The sequence below is a fragment of the Protopterus annectens genome, chromosome 2.part0 (assembly GCF_019279795.1).
Source record: "Protopterus annectens isolate FY-2018-M chromosome 2.part0, PAN1.0, whole genome shotgun sequence".
Lineage (NCBI taxonomy): Eukaryota > Metazoa > Chordata > Ceratodontiformes > Protopteridae > Protopterus > Protopterus annectens.
In genome coordinates, this window is record NC_056728.1 from 856638477 (window position 1) to 856658242 (window position 19766).

Below are 19766 nucleotides of genomic sequence, written 5' to 3' on the forward strand. Positions count from 1 at the left end.
ATATATATATATATATATATATATATATATATATATATAAATATATATATATATATATATAGATTAGATATATATATTGATAAAGATATATATATATATATATATATAAATATAAATATATATATATATATATATATATATATATAGAGAGAGAGAGAGAGAGAGCTAGATATAGCTTCCTTCTGCTAGTATGCAGGTCAGTTTATTTTTTTTTTGTTGTTACAAAAAATACATTATATGCACTATTTTTTTTTTTTTTTTACATCTGAACTTTCAGACTGCATAGTATTCAGTTTCATTGTGCTAATTTTTATGGTTCTTTTGGACTTCCACATTTCCTCATTCACATAGCTTACTTGCATTTGCAAATACATTTTGTCCATTATCTGTTTGAAATACCCATAACAACCACCAAGCCCACTCTATTTCCTGCATCATTCTATTTCATACAGTCTAATTACATTTTTAAAAAGTGAAAAATATGACTTCACTTTTTAACCAGTCGTACCTATAATATATCAGTGTTTCTTATGCCTAAAGAATAACACAAACTATTATCAAATCCACACACATCCACCCAGTTTCTCCTAGCGACATATTCTGACTTTCATAGAAAAATAATTCAACTAACCTTGCCTGAAGTGATAATCTCTTAATGCAAAAGGCTCATTAACACTCAGTTTCCCCAGGTAAAATCCGGTAGTGATAATTCAACCTAGCAGTTTACAGAAGCTGTGAAATTAATTTTCTGTATACATTTTCTAACAGTTTTGAAGAACCCACTAGTTTACCTGCTCGAATGTCTGTCTTACCCAGAGATTCGAGCAGACAGACGAGTGATGATTTAGGATTAACTGAGAATGTCACAAATGAATAGCTTGATACTTTTAGCTGAATTCAACGAACCTTAGTTACTCCTTTGAAGTGAATCCTCTTCTCCTGAGGAAAAAGGTGAACAAAGGCTGTTTTCTCCAAAAGTCTGTACTAGATAACAGATAAGTGTTTATACAGGTCTTCAAAAGTTACAAAAATTTTTTTATAAAGTTATCTCTCATTTATTTCAACTCTTTCAGGTGCTTTTTCCTTCCTCCAACATTTGAGTCACTGAAGCTGCCAGTTCTCACTGAATTCTTTCAGACTATGTGAGTGTATTCAATCTGAAATTGATTTTCACAAGAATTCATTCCACAGTTCTACCAATATTTTATCATTTTTAACATATTTTATTTTATTTATATTTTCACATTAAAATTATTAGTAAAACAGGAGAAGAAACAAGTTGAGTTATTTTATCTTTTTTGAATGACTGCTTCCCTGCATACCATTCTTCCCCATGTTTCAAACTCTAGCACTTAATATTCTTCCACAACCCTATACTCTCCACGGTGACTCATAACTACATCTTCTATCAAGTCAAAATGCAGAATAAGTGAATCACAAAATACTTCTAGTAAAGCACATAAAGCCCAAAGAACCACTTACTCACAATATGAAATATTGTTTTTCAGAAACTACACAGCCATACTGTCAATTCTTCTAATTGAAGTGTCATTTGATAGCAAAGTCTGACTCAATTTGCAAGTCTCTAGTCTACTTGGACACATGGTTCTGGAGTAGGGGGACCTCCACTAAATAGGCAACAAGTTCCTCTGAATTCAGTCATACCCCTGTGACATCAACCAATCCACAGTTTAACTGTTTTTAAAAGCAGGAGTTTGGATATATAATGCCTCATAGTTTGCACTTTAGAAGTTTGGATTCTAACTTAATTTACAGCTAATGGTGCAGCGGTTAGCATTGCCGCCTCACAGCAAGAGGTTCTCCGGTTCAATTCTCAGCTGGGGTGCCTTCTGTGTGGAGTCTGCATGTCCTCCCTGTGGTTGCGTGGGTTTCCTCCAGGTGCTCCGGTTTCCTCCCACATCCCAAAGACATGCAGTAGGTGGATTGGACACTCTAAATTGGCCCTAGGTGTGAGTGTGTGTGTGTGTGCCTTCTGTGGAAGGTTGGGTGCCGGGCTGGCAACTTGACACTGTAAAACTCCACTGCCAATCACGAGCAGACAGATGATCCACTGTGGCGACCCCTAACCGGGAAAAAGCCGAAAGAAGAAGAAGATAGCGACCAAATAACAGGTAAAATGAGATGAACTTTGAATTCTAATTAAAGTGAAAACATAATTCTGCACCAGTCAAAGCAGGCTTAGTTCCTCCCCAGGATGAAGACCCAAAAGTTAGAAATTACAGAAATCAGCTTGTGATGAAACAAGGGAGTGAACAGTAGAAAGGACTTTTTCAGGATGTAGGTTTTAATCCTTGAGATGCTTCTTAAAATAGAAATGTGCATTTGATCACATCTGACACTTGGCATGGAAAAGAGTTCCTTCCTCCACCCTGAGGTTGTACAATTAATTCACACAAGACAAAATATCGCTTCAAAGGTAGACTTGTTGGCTCAAAGCATTAATATACTAAACTGGCATGAAAACTGAACAGTTAAAGTCTCAGCCTTTGGTTGATTTAAATTCATCGACATTTCTGCAGTCTATTTTAAGATATCAGATAGGCAGACATCCACAGTATCATAGGTAAGAACCCAGGCTGTGCCTGCAAATGTTCTGTTGTGATCAGTGTACTACTACCCTCCCTGGTAAACAAACGAAATAAATAAGAATTACGTACTAGACTAGCTCCCCTTGCAGGTTATTTTAAGCTAAGCCAATATCTCTTTAAAGGTGAGAATAAAACCCTGTACTTTGTGTCTGTGTGCTGCATACCTACACCATTATGTCAACCTCCAACCCCCAATTCATATGTTAATAGCAGAACCAAAAGAAGCATCAGCTTAAATGATACAATGTAAACTACCACTAAAGAACGGGTCTATATCACTTAATCGAATATTTATTACATGGAATACGTAATAATCGAACCTCAATTGTCAAAATCACTATTCACTGAAGTACCTAAACATAGAATATAAAGTTACCGAAATATTTTTGTTGGCCAGCACCATACATTACAACATGGTAAACAAATAAACTTTAAACTACAAACATCCAGAACACTGTACAAAACTTTTCTAAGCAGTAATATTACAAAAGAATTTACAAGTTTAATATACAAACTAGACTATATAAATAAACATACAATACAAAAAAAAACCCACTTTCTATAACTAAATAACCTACCAATCCAATCTCCTTTGTTTGTTAGGGTATGCCCACTTCAGCGAAGTTAAACGAGCATTATCTGACTTTTAAAACATGCACAGGGTATTTTTTCTTCATTTTTGCAGGGGGGCAAGTCCCCCTGCACCCCCCACACCCACACATTAAATATACTAATTCTGAGATCGCACTACATTAAGGAAAAGAGTAAAAGAACACACAATGAATATTCATGTTGTCATCGGTATGAATATTACTATTTTATCCAATTGTTGGATGGTGGGCGGGTTTAAGTGGAGCTTCTACAATGAATCTTACTATGTAAATACAGATACGTACCTAGCATTCTAGGATGACTAACTAAAACATTCTGACACCATTAACTTCTATGTTTAGGTGCTTCGATTAATAGTGGTTTCGACAATTCAGGTTCGATCATTAGGTATTCGATACAATAAATATTCGATTAAGTGATATAGACCCCCAAAGAACATGTACACAAACTACAGACCCCAGTAAAAGATCCCTTGGGTAACTGCACAAAGCAGAGATGATTTTCAAGAATTACATCTAAAAATAATACTTTTATATCTGACCTCAAGCAGCAGCAGCCTTAGGTCAGCTGGTGCCCTAGGCAAAAGGGCTCCACGGCACCCCCCCACACCACCCAGGTGCCCCCATCCTGGTCTACCTACACCAAATAAATGCTAGAAAAGTGCCCCTGCAACAGTGGCGCCCTAGGCGGCCGCCTAGTTGGCCTATTCCTAAGGCCGGCTATGTCCTCAAGAAAGGAGGAAAGCCAAGACAGAACCTTTTCATCTAGTCCATAACATACCCATAAACAACTGGCAGTTTGATATATACAATCAAAATGCAGAAGAAAAGATTGTAGATGAGGGGGGAAAATCAATTACCTACCACCTGAACAGATCTATGACCCAGACAAGATCAGTCAGTGCTTTGCCACTTCCTAAAAACAAGGAAGTATGAAACCCCATATAACCAAATAATTCTCAACTTATACTGACAACAACTTTTATAAAAAATCTTCTTCAAAAACAGGAAACTGGAAATACGTTTATAAATGTCAAGGTTAGATGAATTAAGGCTGTATAAAATAGGGTCAGACAGTGCATCATTTAATACCTCAACTGATCGGCTATCATAAGAAAATTACAATTCATCATTAGTTCAATTAATTCTTTAATAGCAAATTTCTACTGCCTTTGAGAAGTTAAAAGAATCAAGATACCTGCATTTTATGTTGCCAATTAAAAATGAGTCACATAATGAAGGAGCAGTCAATGACCTCCAAGCAGCTCCAAGTCACAGCTTGCAGAACTCTGCCTTAGATCTAGTACAGCCGTGCATGCTACAGAGAAAGATTATTAGCTTAAATCTGCCATCCCCCAAATTCTAGCTATAATCTGTTCTCGTCTACACTCACATCTACTTACCATAAAAGTTGAACATTGCTTCACTTAATTTTAAGTGGTAAACTTACATATTTAAAATATTTTTACAGCTGCTACTAATAGAATACTGTAGCTCTGTTTATTGTACAGTCCAACTCCAAGTCAGTGCTTTTGAAAACATTTAAGTGGAATTCAGTTTCTGTAGCGGAGGCTCTGCTTGCTTAACACAAAGAAATACCGGTCATGGAAAACTTAATAAAATATTTTGAAAAAAAATAAATAAATAAATACCTGTAGTTCTAAAAAACTTTGTAGCGATTAAGTCATGGAAGTGTACAAGAGCAATTCCCATCAGTCATCCAAAATGACAAGAAGTGTAAACCCAGTAAGTTCTTTTTGTTGACCTGTCTCATGAAAACAATTACATATTTACTACTGAAGCAAAGTTCATTTCAGCTAAAATGCATTAGGATCCATTTAAGAGTAAGTATTTCGGGGGCAGGACAAAAACAATTTGCTTTACAGTAGAATACAAGGAAAAGATTGACCAGTAGTTATGAAAATAATTCATTGTTATCTACTGAGAATAGATAGCACTACATTTAACAGTCCAAAGGATGACAGGTAAATAATACAAGACATTTGCACAAGTTTATCACAACCAAGAACCATGTAGACAACACGTGCTATGTACATACTAATCTTAACATGAAAACCAGCCCAAGATTTACTGAAAATGAACTTGTCTTTTAGCAAAATCATTGAACATCCTGCTGAAAAACAAAACGGCTTTCCAAGCACACCTTTAAAAAGAATTCTTAGCTGAAACATACAACGGTTGTTCTCACTGTTTGCATTAATGCTCGGTTTTCATACCTGTCTTGGGGAAACCTGTAAGACAATGCTGCTTCTTAATTATGGAATACTGCAAAAAACAATGAAGGATCTACCAAGTATGACACGCACTGAGTTGAAACCCGCCATGAAAGCAGCAGACTAGATCAGGGTTGATACAAGCTAATTATTGGTAACACTTACCTGGTTGGAGCTCATTTTTCAGCAGCAGGTCTATGAATGCATCCAAGTTGGTAAAATTGTACTGCAGAGTTCCACTGAAGAAACTTGACAGAATGAAGGAGAGAATAAAACATAAAAAAATAAAAATTTAGTCATAACTAAGAATTAGATCAAGACGGATAACTCTTACTTTGTAATACTTTCTACTTATCGTCTTAAAACTATGAAAAAATAATGCAAAAAAAATTAACTGTTTCCTATGGTTTACTACTGCTGTACAATGTAGTGTATACAAATGATTTTTTTCTCCTCAGAGAGTTAAGGGAATATGATACTATTTTTATGAAATACACAAATTGTCAGAAAGGAACTGCATACTAAAGGCTGTCTATTGATTAGCATGTGATCTCTAGAGTACTGGAACAGCTGCCACATCAGTGTCCTTTCCATCTGAAGATGTACTGCTGTACACACCATACCTGCTACTACTGTACATGCCCAATACTGCTGGCCTTGTTGCAGTGCACTATATGGATGCTAATGACTCATGGGCTCCAAGACAAGACTGCATTGTATGAGTCAGGCTGTCATATGCAACACCTTAAACATTACCAGGAATTGCATGACAACTAGCAGAGCAGAATTATTTTAAAAGGCTTGCAAGCTGAGGTTTAAACCACACAGTCAGAAAGTAATAAATCAATCAGAGTTGCCAATAAGATACTACTCCTTCAAAGCAAAAGGAATCCTGCTGCAGCTCCTGTGAAGACTGCCTGCATCTGAAGTTGGTGTGTCAGGAAGCCTTTGTGAGGTCCCATAATAAAAATAGTACTCTACCAGCATGTACACAGCTGCATAGATGCAGGTTACATCACGAGAACAACTGCAGAGCGAACCTCAAAAACAAACCCACACGATGGAACAATGATGTCAACAAGTTTTATAATAAAAGGAAAAGAAGTTTGACCAAAAGTAAGAGTAATTCCCAGAATGCTAGAGACCTTTAAACTGAAATAAGTAACTCAAGTGCTTAATAAAATCCAACAAAACCAAGTCTGAGGCTAAAACAGCTACCCAAGCCAAGGTCAATTGCAAGGCAATTTTTTAGTTATGCTCTTAATCACAAAAGCACAACACAGCACTTTTTTGAGCTGATTGCAAATGATGTTACCTACACTGAGGCTGAAGATATACCTAACCATCTGGCCGATAAATTTAGCTCTAAAGTTACCCATCTCTCCCCTTCGTCTGCCCCTCAAGATATACCTGAAACTGGCTCACCGCCAGCTATCACACAAAACCAAGTCCTAAAAGTTCTATAAGTACTGTATCAATAGGTCCTGGCAGTATCCCTGGATGCATCTTAAATAGCGCAAAGTATGATTTAGTCATGCCCCTAAGAACAGCCTACATACAGGTTTTCTATCAAGAGGATGGAGAGCAGCTACAGTCACTCCCCTGCATAAGACAGGACCATTCACAGACCCAGGCAATTGCAGGCTCATAAGTCTGACCAGCCTCATATGCAATGCCATGGAAAGACTTATCATGGAATTAATCAATATGGGAATAATAAGACTCCAAACACTAAACCTGTCTCAGTTTGGATTTGTCAAGGGCAGGTCATGCTTACTCAACCTGGTGGATTTTTTTTTGAAAAGGTCGCCGAAGCAATGGATGAATGCAAAACGATATACTCTGTATACCTCAACCTGGCCAAAGCTTTTGACAAAATTCCCTACTCAATCATAGTAAAAGCTAAGTAAACTGAGAATAAAACTCCACGTCACCCACTGGATTGCCAAGTGGCTCACAGACAGGATGCAAATAATCAAAATAGGAGAAGTTACCTCCACAAAGAGACCAGTCACCAGTGGAGTCTCCCAGGGTTCTGTGCTGGGAACTCTTCTGTTTGGCATTTACTTTTCTGAAGGAAAAGCCAATACCAAAGGGTTCTGACTAAGTTTGCATATGACTGCAAGCCAGGTGCGTTCAATGAATCTACAAATTATTTTGATATCCTGCAGGAAGGTTTGTTTGAAATAAATTCCAAAGACATGCATCTGGAGCATTTCTCCCCGGGCCTCCACTGAAAACAGGCTCTGTGGAACCTAGTCGGACATTCCCGGTCAACAAATGTTAAATAAATAAATAAAAATAAATAAATAAATAAATAAATAAAAAATAAATAACTGGCATCAAAATCATGGTCTGAAACTAAATGCCAAAAAAATGCTTTACTGTATTCTTTCGGAAGTCATCCACCCCAGGGACTTACCAAATTAATAATACTCCCCTAAGAGTTGACTCACTTGCTGGAGATTTGGGAAATTAAGTGGACAGTGACCTAACTTTTGACCAACAAGTGTCAATTGTTGTACAAAAATCCTTCTATATTGCACAGCTAATAAGGAAAAAAAAAAAAAAAGATTGTGACTAGATCTAGCGATGTCATTGTCCCCCTTCACTCAGCCCTTATTAGGACTATCCTTTAATATATTCCTCCCTTTAACTTACATCTGGCCAGACACATGCAACAACTGAAATGCCCTATACAGATACCAAACTAAAAGGATACAAGGCCTAGACAACATGTCCCACATGGACTGACTCAAAGCCCTATCTCTATACTCAGTATCCTACAGATTTCTAAGAGGTAACCCGTGTCTGGCATATAAGGCATCCTCTGACCTATTACTGATGGATTTACCACACATCAGCATGTCAAATGGCATAAAAAATACTTGGTCTAGGAATATAAACCTCTGCTGCAATATCCACAGAATGGTTGGGAGAGACAGGTACATCTCGCAGAAAATACAACTGCTTTGGAACAGACTTCTCATCCACATGAAACAAAGTTCATCCCCGTCCATATTTAAGCACAGCTTAGATCTATGAATGGGAAACTGAAAATTTACCCCAGAACTGCTCCCTGGTTTACTAATGGACAGATGCAGCTCCTAAATCCTTTATCCCATGCATGAGTCCCTTCCTATTATCTATAGTATGATCCCAATGATTCTCATTAGGGATAACATATAATTATCAACCGTGGGATGGGTAAGGCCAATCAATAACCAAATAGACAGGTTATTTCAAGCACAAAAAAGGGAACTGACTAAGCTTAAAATGGCTCACAAGGGCAGCTAACACAGTATTTACATATGAACCTATAAAAACAGATTAACGAGGAATTAAATGCTAAAGGTGAGACTGCATGCAACAATAAATGCTGCAAGGATTTCTCAAGTTTTAAAAAGTAATACTAGTTAAATTTTAAAGCCATTTATGATCACTTGTCTGTCTTCCTACATGCTCTAAATGCATTTATACCAGCATTTTAACTGCAATGTGGTAATGCTTTAATTTATTATGTTAGGCAAGCATTATGGAGGATACACGGTCCTTAGTTCAATGCAGTGCCTTAATATGCCACCCTGTCCAAGTAACAAGCTACAGCTATGACTGAAATAGTAGAGCAACACAAAACTAGTAAAATTTAGCTAATTCAGAAATGAGCATTACAGACAATATTCTATACAAAGTCAAGTAACAATTTTAAATTACCTTAAATAAAGTGAAGATGAAAAAATGCCAAAACTGTGTCAGTGGGTGTACGTGATATTTAAATGCTGCCCTTTTTACCTTTTTGGCTCCACATACTTTTCAAGCTACCCCAAAGCTTGAAAGCTTTCTCTGATTCACAACCAGTGACCTGTTCAGTCTGTTCCAATGGTCTACAAGTCAAAGAATATTGGGTGCAGTTAACTTACACACCCTTTCTACATCTGTGAAGATATGTGAAGGCTGTCAGCCTAGCTAGATAGGATTTTGTAGATAATTCTGCCATTTGTAAATATTAATGTAAGCCACACGCTCGTTCTCTTTGTTAAAAGTTGAACTTCAAAAATGTAACCACATTGCACTCTGCTCAAGGAAAGTTGATAAGTCAAGCACTGTATAATTCTTTGATCTCAAACAAGGAGCAGAGATGTCTGGATGAAGGAAGTCTTGCTATTGTTTTAAGGCCAGAGTTAATTGCTAGCATTTGCATGTATAATGTCTTTTATTTCTGTAGCTTCCTGACCAGGTGGAAGATCAAAAGGGCTGTTACACTCTGAGTTTCTGTTAGCCTGGGAACCACAGAGAAATGATGTACTCTGAAATAAGTCAGTATTACTGTGTTATCAATTTAAGGACAGAGAGACTCAGAGCATTTTTGTATTTGTTTTGAGAACATCCACCTCACCAGCACCCTGCCTGTGCTTTATATGCAAGTTTATTTTAGAACTGTGTTTGCTTTTAGATATAGCTAGGAAATAGGAAGATTAGACTACTTGTTATTTCTGTATTGATGTCAGATCTAGTCTACTGTATTATTTTAAGCATTTTCCTGTGATCTCTGAACTCTTGACTAGCACTGTGTAGTAAGAAGTATTGTCTTGTGTTTTTATTATTTATTATTAAATATTTTTAAACCATTCAACTGTGGCTGTTTTGTGTAGAAGTGATATTGTCCAAGCCACCCCAAATAAGCCTTGCTGTTCAGTCACACTTACCATTTGGATAATACTACACAGTAATAATTGGGCAAGCTTTGATAAGGGCCTTATTAGTAGCTGATATTAGTGGTTGGTGGCAAGTGGTACTACCGTATAGCCTGGCAGAGAAGGGGGCATAGTCGGAGAACCTGTGCCAGCCTTCCCCAGGAGTGTCTGTGTGTTTGTATATAACTCATATCTCAAAGTGTGTGTGTGTGTCAGCTACTTGGGCAGGGGACACGAAGCACTGGTTGGACAGAGTGGGTGCTGCAGGTTTTAGCTTGACTACTAGGCTGAGATCTACACCCTACAGCTGTGCCAGTAGGGAGTCATATTGGGGATCTGGAGAGAAAGGGAGAAACCAGCCCCAGACTGACTGATCTCTGTGTGCTCTTAAGGTAAACTGTACTTTACTGTGCATGCATTTGTTATCCTCCCCTATGTGGACATCCCTTACTGGTGTTAGTGGTGAAGATTGAGGCTCCTTGATTGCTAGGCCTGTGCACGAAAGTCACATATATCCAATGACTTATTCTCCATCCTCCATTATTGTGCTTTAGTTCTATCCCTCCACACTTCTAACATGTTTCTTGTACAACATTATTATACTCTGTTTCCTAGAATCTAAGACATACCACATTCAGTTCCTAAATAATCTTTTCTTTTTCCTTTGCCTGTGTTTCCCCCCACCAAAATAACACTTGTGTCTTTCCTCGGGTAAGTTGCTCCATTTTGTACCCTTTACTGTAGAAGCTAGAGAGCACACAAAGTATTCCAAATGTAAACTTGGATGTTAGAGTTGAAATATAACTTTCCTTCTCCAAAAGCCTTTCCTTCCAAAATAGCCCAATACTTTGGCTGTTCCTGCTGCTCCTTAATTGTGCCTAGTAGTCCAGAGCTGATGCAGCTAATCAGTCCTTATTCATTCACAGTATCCAGCTTGTGGGGCCTTCTAACAGCTGCATCCAAAGAGATCTTTAAAGTATCAGGTGGTGTCTTTATGCCCTCTTAGGGCTAACTGCCCTTGCGAGCCATTTTAAGCCTAGCCTTGTGAGATTCAAACCCTTCATCTTGTGTTTGTAAGGCAAACACCTTAACCATTAGGCCACTCTCCCAACCCCCTCTTGCAGAGATTTCCTTGCTCCTTTTTAGGCTTCCATCTCCATCCAGGACTTCATATCTTATCTGCATACAGTTTTAGGCTATTGGATCATCCCTTCAGAGATGAAAAACATGCTCAACAGTGAAGCACCCAGTACTGACCCTTAAGGCAGTCCACTAATCCCCTCATCCCTTAGGGACCTCCCATTAACCATTACCTTGTGCATATTTTCACAAAATCACCTCCCAAATCCCTACCCCGAGGCTTTTCAACTTACTAAGCGGGCTTTGATGCAGTAATATGCCTACTGTAATCCTTATAAACTATATCTACTGGCAGTCCCTGTTCCAACAAAACAGATAACAAGTCATACACCTGGGCATTGACTGTCAGCTCTTGTAGGAAAACATGCTAGTTTGGGTCCTGAAGCAGGCTGTCCTTAAGAAAGGGTGAAAGATGCTCTCATTAGCTTCCCCTTCAGCAGTGTCAGGCTACTGTTGCTTGCAGTGTTACCCTTACCTCCCCTACATAAGAGGCAGCTAAACTCAATTGTCAGTTACCTGCTAACTCTGCTGCTGGCTAGAGAATTGCTTTGTTTGTGAGTGATTCTAACAGGGTGCTTTCTAAGTCTGATTCCTTTGTCTAGTATTTTATTAGTTCATTCCATGTTGTCCTGTTAGATTTTCTTTCACCTCCTTTAAGGGCCATCCTGTCATAGGTTCATAGGTTCATACTAGGCAATCTGCCCTAGGGCATTTATAAGCCTAGCCAGAGTGTGTGTGGCTTTCACCACCCCTTAGGATGAGAATACTATACCCATTAGTTTGCTGTGCCTCTGTCCAGCAGTGATACAGAGATGATTCCCGGGGTAAACCTACGATCTCCCATCCACTCGTCAAGATTTCTCTTGAACAGAGTCAGTGAGGGGCTCTGCCTCACATGGACTGGGATTCTGTTCCATAGTGTAGGGAGTCTCTGGGTGATGAATCTGTCCCTCCAGCATGTCCTATTTATATCCGTGTTGAGGTTTAAGTCTCTTGCTCTCGTGGCTCTGGTGGATTTGGATTTTTTGAGGTGGAGCATGTCCATTAATTCCGGGTTGGACATGGCCTTGTATGTCAGGCACAGATCACCTCTGAGCAGACGGTATGCGACTGAATAGAGCTGGAGTTTCTTCAGTCAGGCATCGTATGACATATGTTTGAGCCCCTTTATCCTTTTGGTGAGGAACTTTTGGGGTCTTTCCAACTGCTGCAGGTGTCGGGTAAGGTACATTCGAATGGGGCGTTGTACTCAATCATTGGTCTGATAAGTGAAGAGTACAGGGGTACAATGACCTCTCCTGATCTGGATGTGAATCCCTTCATGATCAGGTGGGCAATGTAGAAGGTCTTCCTAACCACTTTGGCAATGTGAGTGTCAAAAGAGAGGTTACTGTCAACTTGGGTCCCCAGGTCCCTGATAACTTCTTCCGTGTTTAATGGATTACCACCTATGTGGTAATTAGGGGTTACCTTGTTTTTCCCAAAGGGTATGACTATACATTTTTGGCATTTAGCTTAAGGCCATGGCTCTGGCACCAGTTATCCATTTCTATGAGACCTTTATGGAGGATGTCTGTGTCTGATGGAGTGTCAATTATGGTGCCCAGTTTGCAGTCATCTGCAAATTTTGTCAGCCACAATCCCCTATGTTTGCCTGCACTTCAGAAAAATAAATGCCGAACAAGAGGGGCCCAGGACTGAGCCCTGTGGGACACCGCCGTGACCGGCTTAGAGTCTGACATGGCACCAGCAACTCTAACCCTGTGTGTTCTGTCCTTGAGCCAGTTTGCAACCCATCTTGTGACATATGGGTTTACATCTAAGCTGATGAGCTTTTCTATGATGCCCGAGTGGGGTATTGTGTCGAATGCTTTTGCTAGGTCAAGGTAGGCTGTGTGAACTGCCTTACCCTCATCAATGGCCTTAGTGACTGTTTCGAAAAAGTCGACCAAGTTCAAGAGGCAGGATCTGCCCTTGACAAAGCCAAATTGGGTAGGATCCAGTGTCTGTAGGTCCCCAATGTCTTTATTTATGAGTTCCATTATGATCCTCTCCATAGCTTTGCAGACAAGGCTCGTCAAGCTTATGGGGTGGTAATTTCCAGGGTCCGTAGAAGCACCGCCTTTGTGGAGTGGGACCACAGTTGCCGTACGCCATTCTTTGGGTACGTATCCTGTAGTAAGGCTAAGATTAAACAGCAGCCTTATGTGTGGGTTTAGTTCCTCATTGAGTTTGTGTAGCACACAGCCGGGGACACCGTCCGGTCCCATTGATGCTGTGTTTTTTGCTTTAGAGAGAGCAGCTCTCACCTGGGCATCTGAGATGTTTGGGAGGCTAGACTCTGGTGGGATAGATATTTCTCCTTTTGGGGGGGGGAGGGGAGAAATTTGCACTGAACCTGTCTGCCAGTATGTTGGCAATGTCTGTGGGTTCAGTGATTTTTATCATTTTGGACTAATTCTGAGCATATCTGGGAGTTTCCACCCAGGTTTCTAACATAGCTAAAGAAGGCTTTATGATTGTCTTTTGTGTCATTAGTGATTTTTCTCTCAAAGTTGGCCTTGGATGATTTTATGAGTGATCGTAGTTTTTTGCTAGTATTGATCAGAGATGCCTTCCCATTTAGGGATTTTGCTCTGTCATGTAGTAGCTTTCTCCTCTTGTTGTAGAGTTTGTTTATGGCTGGAGTCCACCAGACCGGGCGCCTGCCTTTGGTGGAAAAGGTCTTGATTTTATTAGGGATTGCTTGATCCATACATTCCTGGAGGTGCTCGTAGAAAGCATTTGTAAGGGTTTCAGCAGCGTGGGTTGTGGTTTCCACTGGCTCGGGGGCCTTGAAGGATACCACTCCAGTCTTAAGAAGTGTGAAGTTTGCTTTTGAGAAGTTCTTCACTGTGGTCTTTTTTGCTGGGGGTGGGGGGGGATGTGGATCTCCAGTGAGATTAATTTATGGTCTGATCTCACCAATGAGGGATATACTTCCGGTGTTTTGTCCCCATGTTTGTGATGATCAGGTCTAGTATATTTTCTCCTCTTGTGGGAATGGTGACTAGTTGTTCCATAGCATTTGAGTTTATGAACTCAAGGAACCTTTGGGCTAGGGTGTTGGGGCTTGAGTAATGTTCCCAGTCTATGTTTGGGTAGTTGAAGTCACCCAATATGATGGTGTTTGGAGAGACATTTATACTCTCCAGTGTCTTCAGGAAGGCTGTGTGGGTTTCCTGAGTTTGAGAAGGTGGTCTGTAGCATGTTACAAACTGTAGGGCAGTTTTACCTATGGTTAATTGCACCTGGATGGTCTCCGATGCTTCGTGCGTTGCCACTAACCTGGAGGTGTGGGTATCCTTTATGAATATGGATACTCCCCTCCTTTTGTAGTTCGGTCCGGATTTTGGGGCGGAACGCATGATATGAGGTATAACCTGATAGTGCTGGGGTGCTCTCAGGAGCCTTGAACCAGGTTTCAGTCACAGCACAAACATCGATGTTCTCCATACTGAGGAGGGCTTCGAGGGCGTGCATCTTGAGGTTTAGACTTCTGGCATTGAGCAGTATTACCCTTAGTTTTTCTCCATTTTTGTTTTCTAGGGCGGTAGGTTTATCATTTGAGCCTTGCCTATAAAAGGCACTATGGGGTGGCAAGAGCCTTTGCCAATATCCGAAGCCCAAGGGTGACAGGTGCAAGCCGTCCCTTGCGAAGCAGCATGGCTTGTCAAGCATGTCATCCCAGGCAGACAGACATTGGATCCCCTTAGAATGACACCAGTCATTAAGCCAATTATTAAAGCTGATCATTTTGTCTCTGTATTGTGGCATCATTCTTGGTGAGGGTATGATACTGCTCAGGGTCAGGGTCATACCGGCCTGGGCTACATAATCTGAGAGCTCCTCTATGTCTCTTTTCATGTAGTCCAGGGAGGTACGTCTCAGGTCGTTCACACCGGCATGGACAATGACTGAGTCATACTTGTACTTGCTGTGGTGTGACCTGAGTGCTTGTGTTATGTGGCAGATTCTAGCACCTGACAGGCAGCCAACTGTGATCTTTTCCTTGTTCAGTCTGGTGAGTGGGACGTCAGTGTGTCTGACTATGGAGTCACCTATAACAAGTGTGTCTGGCATTGTGTTTGGCCTTAAGGGCTGTGACTGTTTAGCACACTGACTTTGAGAACTATGTGTTGCATGTCTTATGTCTTGAGGTTTCTCTTTCCTCAGTCTTCTTCTCCCAGCAAAGGTACCCTTTCCCTGTTTTATGAACAACAATACTAAAAACTTATGAAAGTTCAGCAGTGTCATCATTCCTAACCTCACTTCCATGTTTTGATCCAAAAGCTCTGAAGGAGTAACCTGAATCACCAATGCACTGTGCGAACACGTACACAAATGCATGGATCTCGCCATACCCAATAGAACCAAGATGCTCTCCTCCAAAAAAAAGGAAGCTAATCTGGTGGTCCCCTGCCATAAACAAACTCTAAAACAGAAGGAGGAAACTGATGTAGAATAAGGTGAAGTCCCAAGACTGGAAAAACTCCCTTATCAGCCTCAACAAACAGTTGAGATCCCTCATCAAATCCTCTAAAGCGAGCTATGAAAACAGAATTGCAGCAGATAGTAAAGACAACCACAAGGCCTTTTACAATTATGTAAAGAATCTCCATGGCAATACCCAGATTTGCTCTGAGCTACTGTACAATGGTACCTCCTATACCGAGCCAAAAGATATTGCCAGTATACTGGCCGACAGATTCAGTGCCAACTTTACCCCTCCCCCCCAAAGGACCAATCACAATACCAACAGATTGCCAGGCACCCAGTATTACTGCTGCACAGGTTAAAACATCACTGTCCAGGGTCAAGAGTACAGCTTCTATGGGACCTGACAATATATCTGGTTGTACTCTACATGAACTACAGAGTGTACTGGCACCTCACCTGTGTGTCCTGTTCAATCACAGCCTCACCTCAGGCTTTGTCCCTACCAAATGGCACACTGCTACAGTCATCCCTCTCCACAAAGGAGGACTACAGACCCTGGGAACTATCTCCCCATTAGCCTGACAAGTCTGATATGCAAAGCTATGGAAAGCATCATTATGGACCTAATAAACAAAGATATAGGAAATCTCCAAACTCTGGATCCCACACAGTTTGGTTTTGTGAAGGGTAGATCATGCCTGCTCAATTTGGTCAACTTCTTGGAGTCAGTCACCAGAGCTGTGGATGAAGGCAAGGTGGTTCATACAGCCTACCTTGATCTGGCCAAGACTTTTGATATCATTCCTCACTCAGGAATTATAGAAAAACTTACTAAGCTTGGCATCAACCCGTATATCACTAGGTGGGTTGCAAACTGGCTCACAGATAGAACCCGCAGTGTAAAAGTAGCTGACTCCAAGTCAGACTGCCGACTAGTCACAAGTGGAGTCCCGCAGGGTTCGGTCCTGGGTCCTCTCCTGTTTGGTATCTACTTCTCTGAAGTATAGACCAACACGAAGGGACTCTGGCTGACAAAGTTCACAGACAATTGCAAGTTGGAAGCTATTATCAGCTTCCCAGGTGATGTTGACATCCTACAGAATGGCCTCACTGAGACCAACGACTGGTGTCAGAACCATCACCTTAAGCTCAATGCCAAAAATGTGTCGTCATCCCCTTTGGGAAAAACCCGGTTGATAGTAACCTCTCTTCTGATCACCACATTGCCACTATGGTCAGAAAGTCCTTCTATGTAGCACATCTCATTGCTAAGGGTTTTGAATCCAGGAAGAAAGAGGTCACTGTCTCCCTCTCCTCTTCCCTCATTAGGCCAATCATTGAGCACAATGCCCCATTTGGCATGTACCTCACTAGACACCTACAACAACTGGAGAGGCCGAAAAAGTACCTCACAAAGAGGATCCTAGGCCTTAAACACTTGTCCTATATGGACAGACTCAAAAAACTTCACCTATTCTCTGTATCATATCACCTACTTAGAGGCGATCTCTGCCTGACTTACAAAGCCATGTTTGACCCAGCTCTGTTAGAAATGCTACATCTAAAGAAATCCCAATCCCTCTGGGGCACATGCCCCTGAGACCTCAACCTAATTACCGCAATTAACAGAACATGCTGGAGGGACAGGTTCATAACCCAGATACTGCCCATGCTATGGAACAGACTTCCCATACATGTCAAGCAGAGCACCTCGCTGACCTTCTTCAAGAGAAATCTTGATGAGAAATGGAAAATTCATCCTGGGAAGAACTCCAGTGGCTCTACTCGACAGGGGGCACTGGGAACTAAGGTCAGGTGGCACTATGCCAAGGTAATCCTATAGCTAGGCTTGTAAAGGCCCCAGGGCCATTAGCCTAGTACACACCTATGAACATTTTCCTTTTTACTTTAACCACAAGGCCAACTTCTCCTCCAAGTTCAGCACTGGAGTTCCTCATGGGTTTAGAGGTTTCTTTGCTGCCCTTCTATTTCAGCATGTTAACATTTCCTTCTTGTCTCCTAAAACAATTTCATCACTCCCTCTCTCCTCAGCAACTTCAACTTTATCCTGGGTAAATGCCCATGCAAAATGTAGTTTTTGAAAGTTAGGCTGTTGAACCCCTTCACTTCTTCCTAACATCTTAGTTCATTTTGGACATTTGGTTCTAGCTGCTTGTATCCCACCTTTCAGTGGGGTCACACTGTTCTCTTTGTCCTTGGGTCTCTACTGCTCTGCCTAGTTCTACATACATGAACAGTGGTCGGCTGATCCACTTAATGTATGAAGTCCTCACTCGCTGGAACATTAAAATGTCCACCTTTTAACGCCCAAGTCCTGCACAGTCTACATAAACACACTTAACATAGTTCTACAACTGCCACAAGCAATCACATTTGCTCCCATTATTGTACTCAACACCTTCTACAGAGGAGCTATTGAGAGCATTCTCACCTGTAACTTCAAGGTTTGGTTTGACAACTGTACAGTAGCTGGAAAGAAGAAAACAGAGAAAGTGGTGAGGGTTGCTGAGAAAATCATGGGCACCAGTCTACCATGAATGCAAGAGCCACTCATAGCAAGAAACCTTAAAAGAGCCCACAAAATGCTTAATGACTCCTCACACCCTGCACAAGGCTGGTTCACTCAACTGTCAGCTGGCAGGAAGTACTGCAGTATACTCTGTAGGACCAGGTGATGAGACTTGTTAACTCAGACACCAACCCTAGTGACTCCACCACAAACTAACTTAATAACAGTGTTTTGTTTGGAATGTGCAATATTTATTTATTTACTTAGTTATATATTTAATTTCAAGTGCAACTGCCTGTTACTTGCTTTATGTAATATAAATAAAGAGCGACAATTTTAGTTCATCTTCAAAAACCAAACTTACCTATCATGCTGCTACTGTACAGTATTTATATGACTAATGGGGGGCTAGCTTTTTCTTATGCTTTTGGGGCACAGTCATTTGTCTCTAATGCCTTTACTTCATATGTCTTATGTTGTATTTGTTGTATCCTGTGCATGTTCTGTACTCTCATGGTAAGCTGATACTCGTTATTTCGTTTAGGTCTACACATGTAAAGTCCTAAATGACAATAAAGTTTACTTTGACTGGCACATAATTCACAAATATTAATAAGGGGTGCAGCCAGAAATATTGTACTTATAACCTCTGTGATAACCCCCATATAATGTCATTAAAAAGTATGCACCTTTGAAAATGCTATTAATGTTCTTTCCTATAAAAACATATGCGTCGCTTAATAATACTGCCTCCCAATAATGAGGAAGGACACAGCTTTTACATAAGTCAACACCTACATTCTAGGCATTTTAGACCTTTGTTTATTAGCTAGCCTCTAATCCACCATGTCTGAGACTTACTCTGGATAACCACTAAAGAATGTAGAAAACTACTAGAAATTATTCTACATTAACAACATTTGGTTATGTAAAAAAGTATACTTAGTGGTGTAGACATAATGAGAAGTTAGGTCTATAACAGACCTCAACTGTTCCCACTTTTAGATAAGGAAAGGCATGAAAGGAACTTACATTTTGGCAAATTAAGATCCTTCTTTCATATGGCACTTCTGTAGCTTAATAAACATAATAAAAATCTTCTCTCTGTGGTAGGATCCTCTTGTTTTTGTGTCTATTGCATTTTTTGTTACCTTTGAGTCCAGGTCAAAGCTGAAAAGTATCGCTGAGCCAGTTGATTTACTGTGTTACCAAACTATAATAAATAAATAAATCTTCTTTAAATAAAGCTTCTTTCTTCAAACTGTAAAAGTACATACATACCAAGACCCATTTTATTTTCTACAGCTGCAATTACCACCCTGGTAGTAGCCCAAACACTGCAGGTGCTAACTAGGAGAAGGGAGTGAAGTGGCCACAGCCTGTCCAACCTTTGGGGGGAGTAGTGCTGTGATTTGCTACAGCACATTATGTTACCTAACCTGATGAAGGTCAGGGTACAAGACCTGGTA

The 19766-nt window shown here is 40.4% G+C and overlaps 1 protein-coding gene across 1 annotated transcript in view; it reads right to left on the reverse strand.

Moving 5' to 3' along the window:
- The window catches only part of IDUA (alpha-L-iduronidase), a 700883-nt gene that overhangs the window by 598441 nt on the left and 82676 nt on the right, over window positions 1–19766 (reverse strand). Inside the window, exon 3 of the mRNA XM_044061120.1 lies at window positions 5620–5702. Within this exon, the coding sequence (XP_043917055.1) occupies window positions 5620–5702 (83 nt within the window). The remainder of the gene's footprint in view (window positions 1–5619; window positions 5703–19766) is intronic.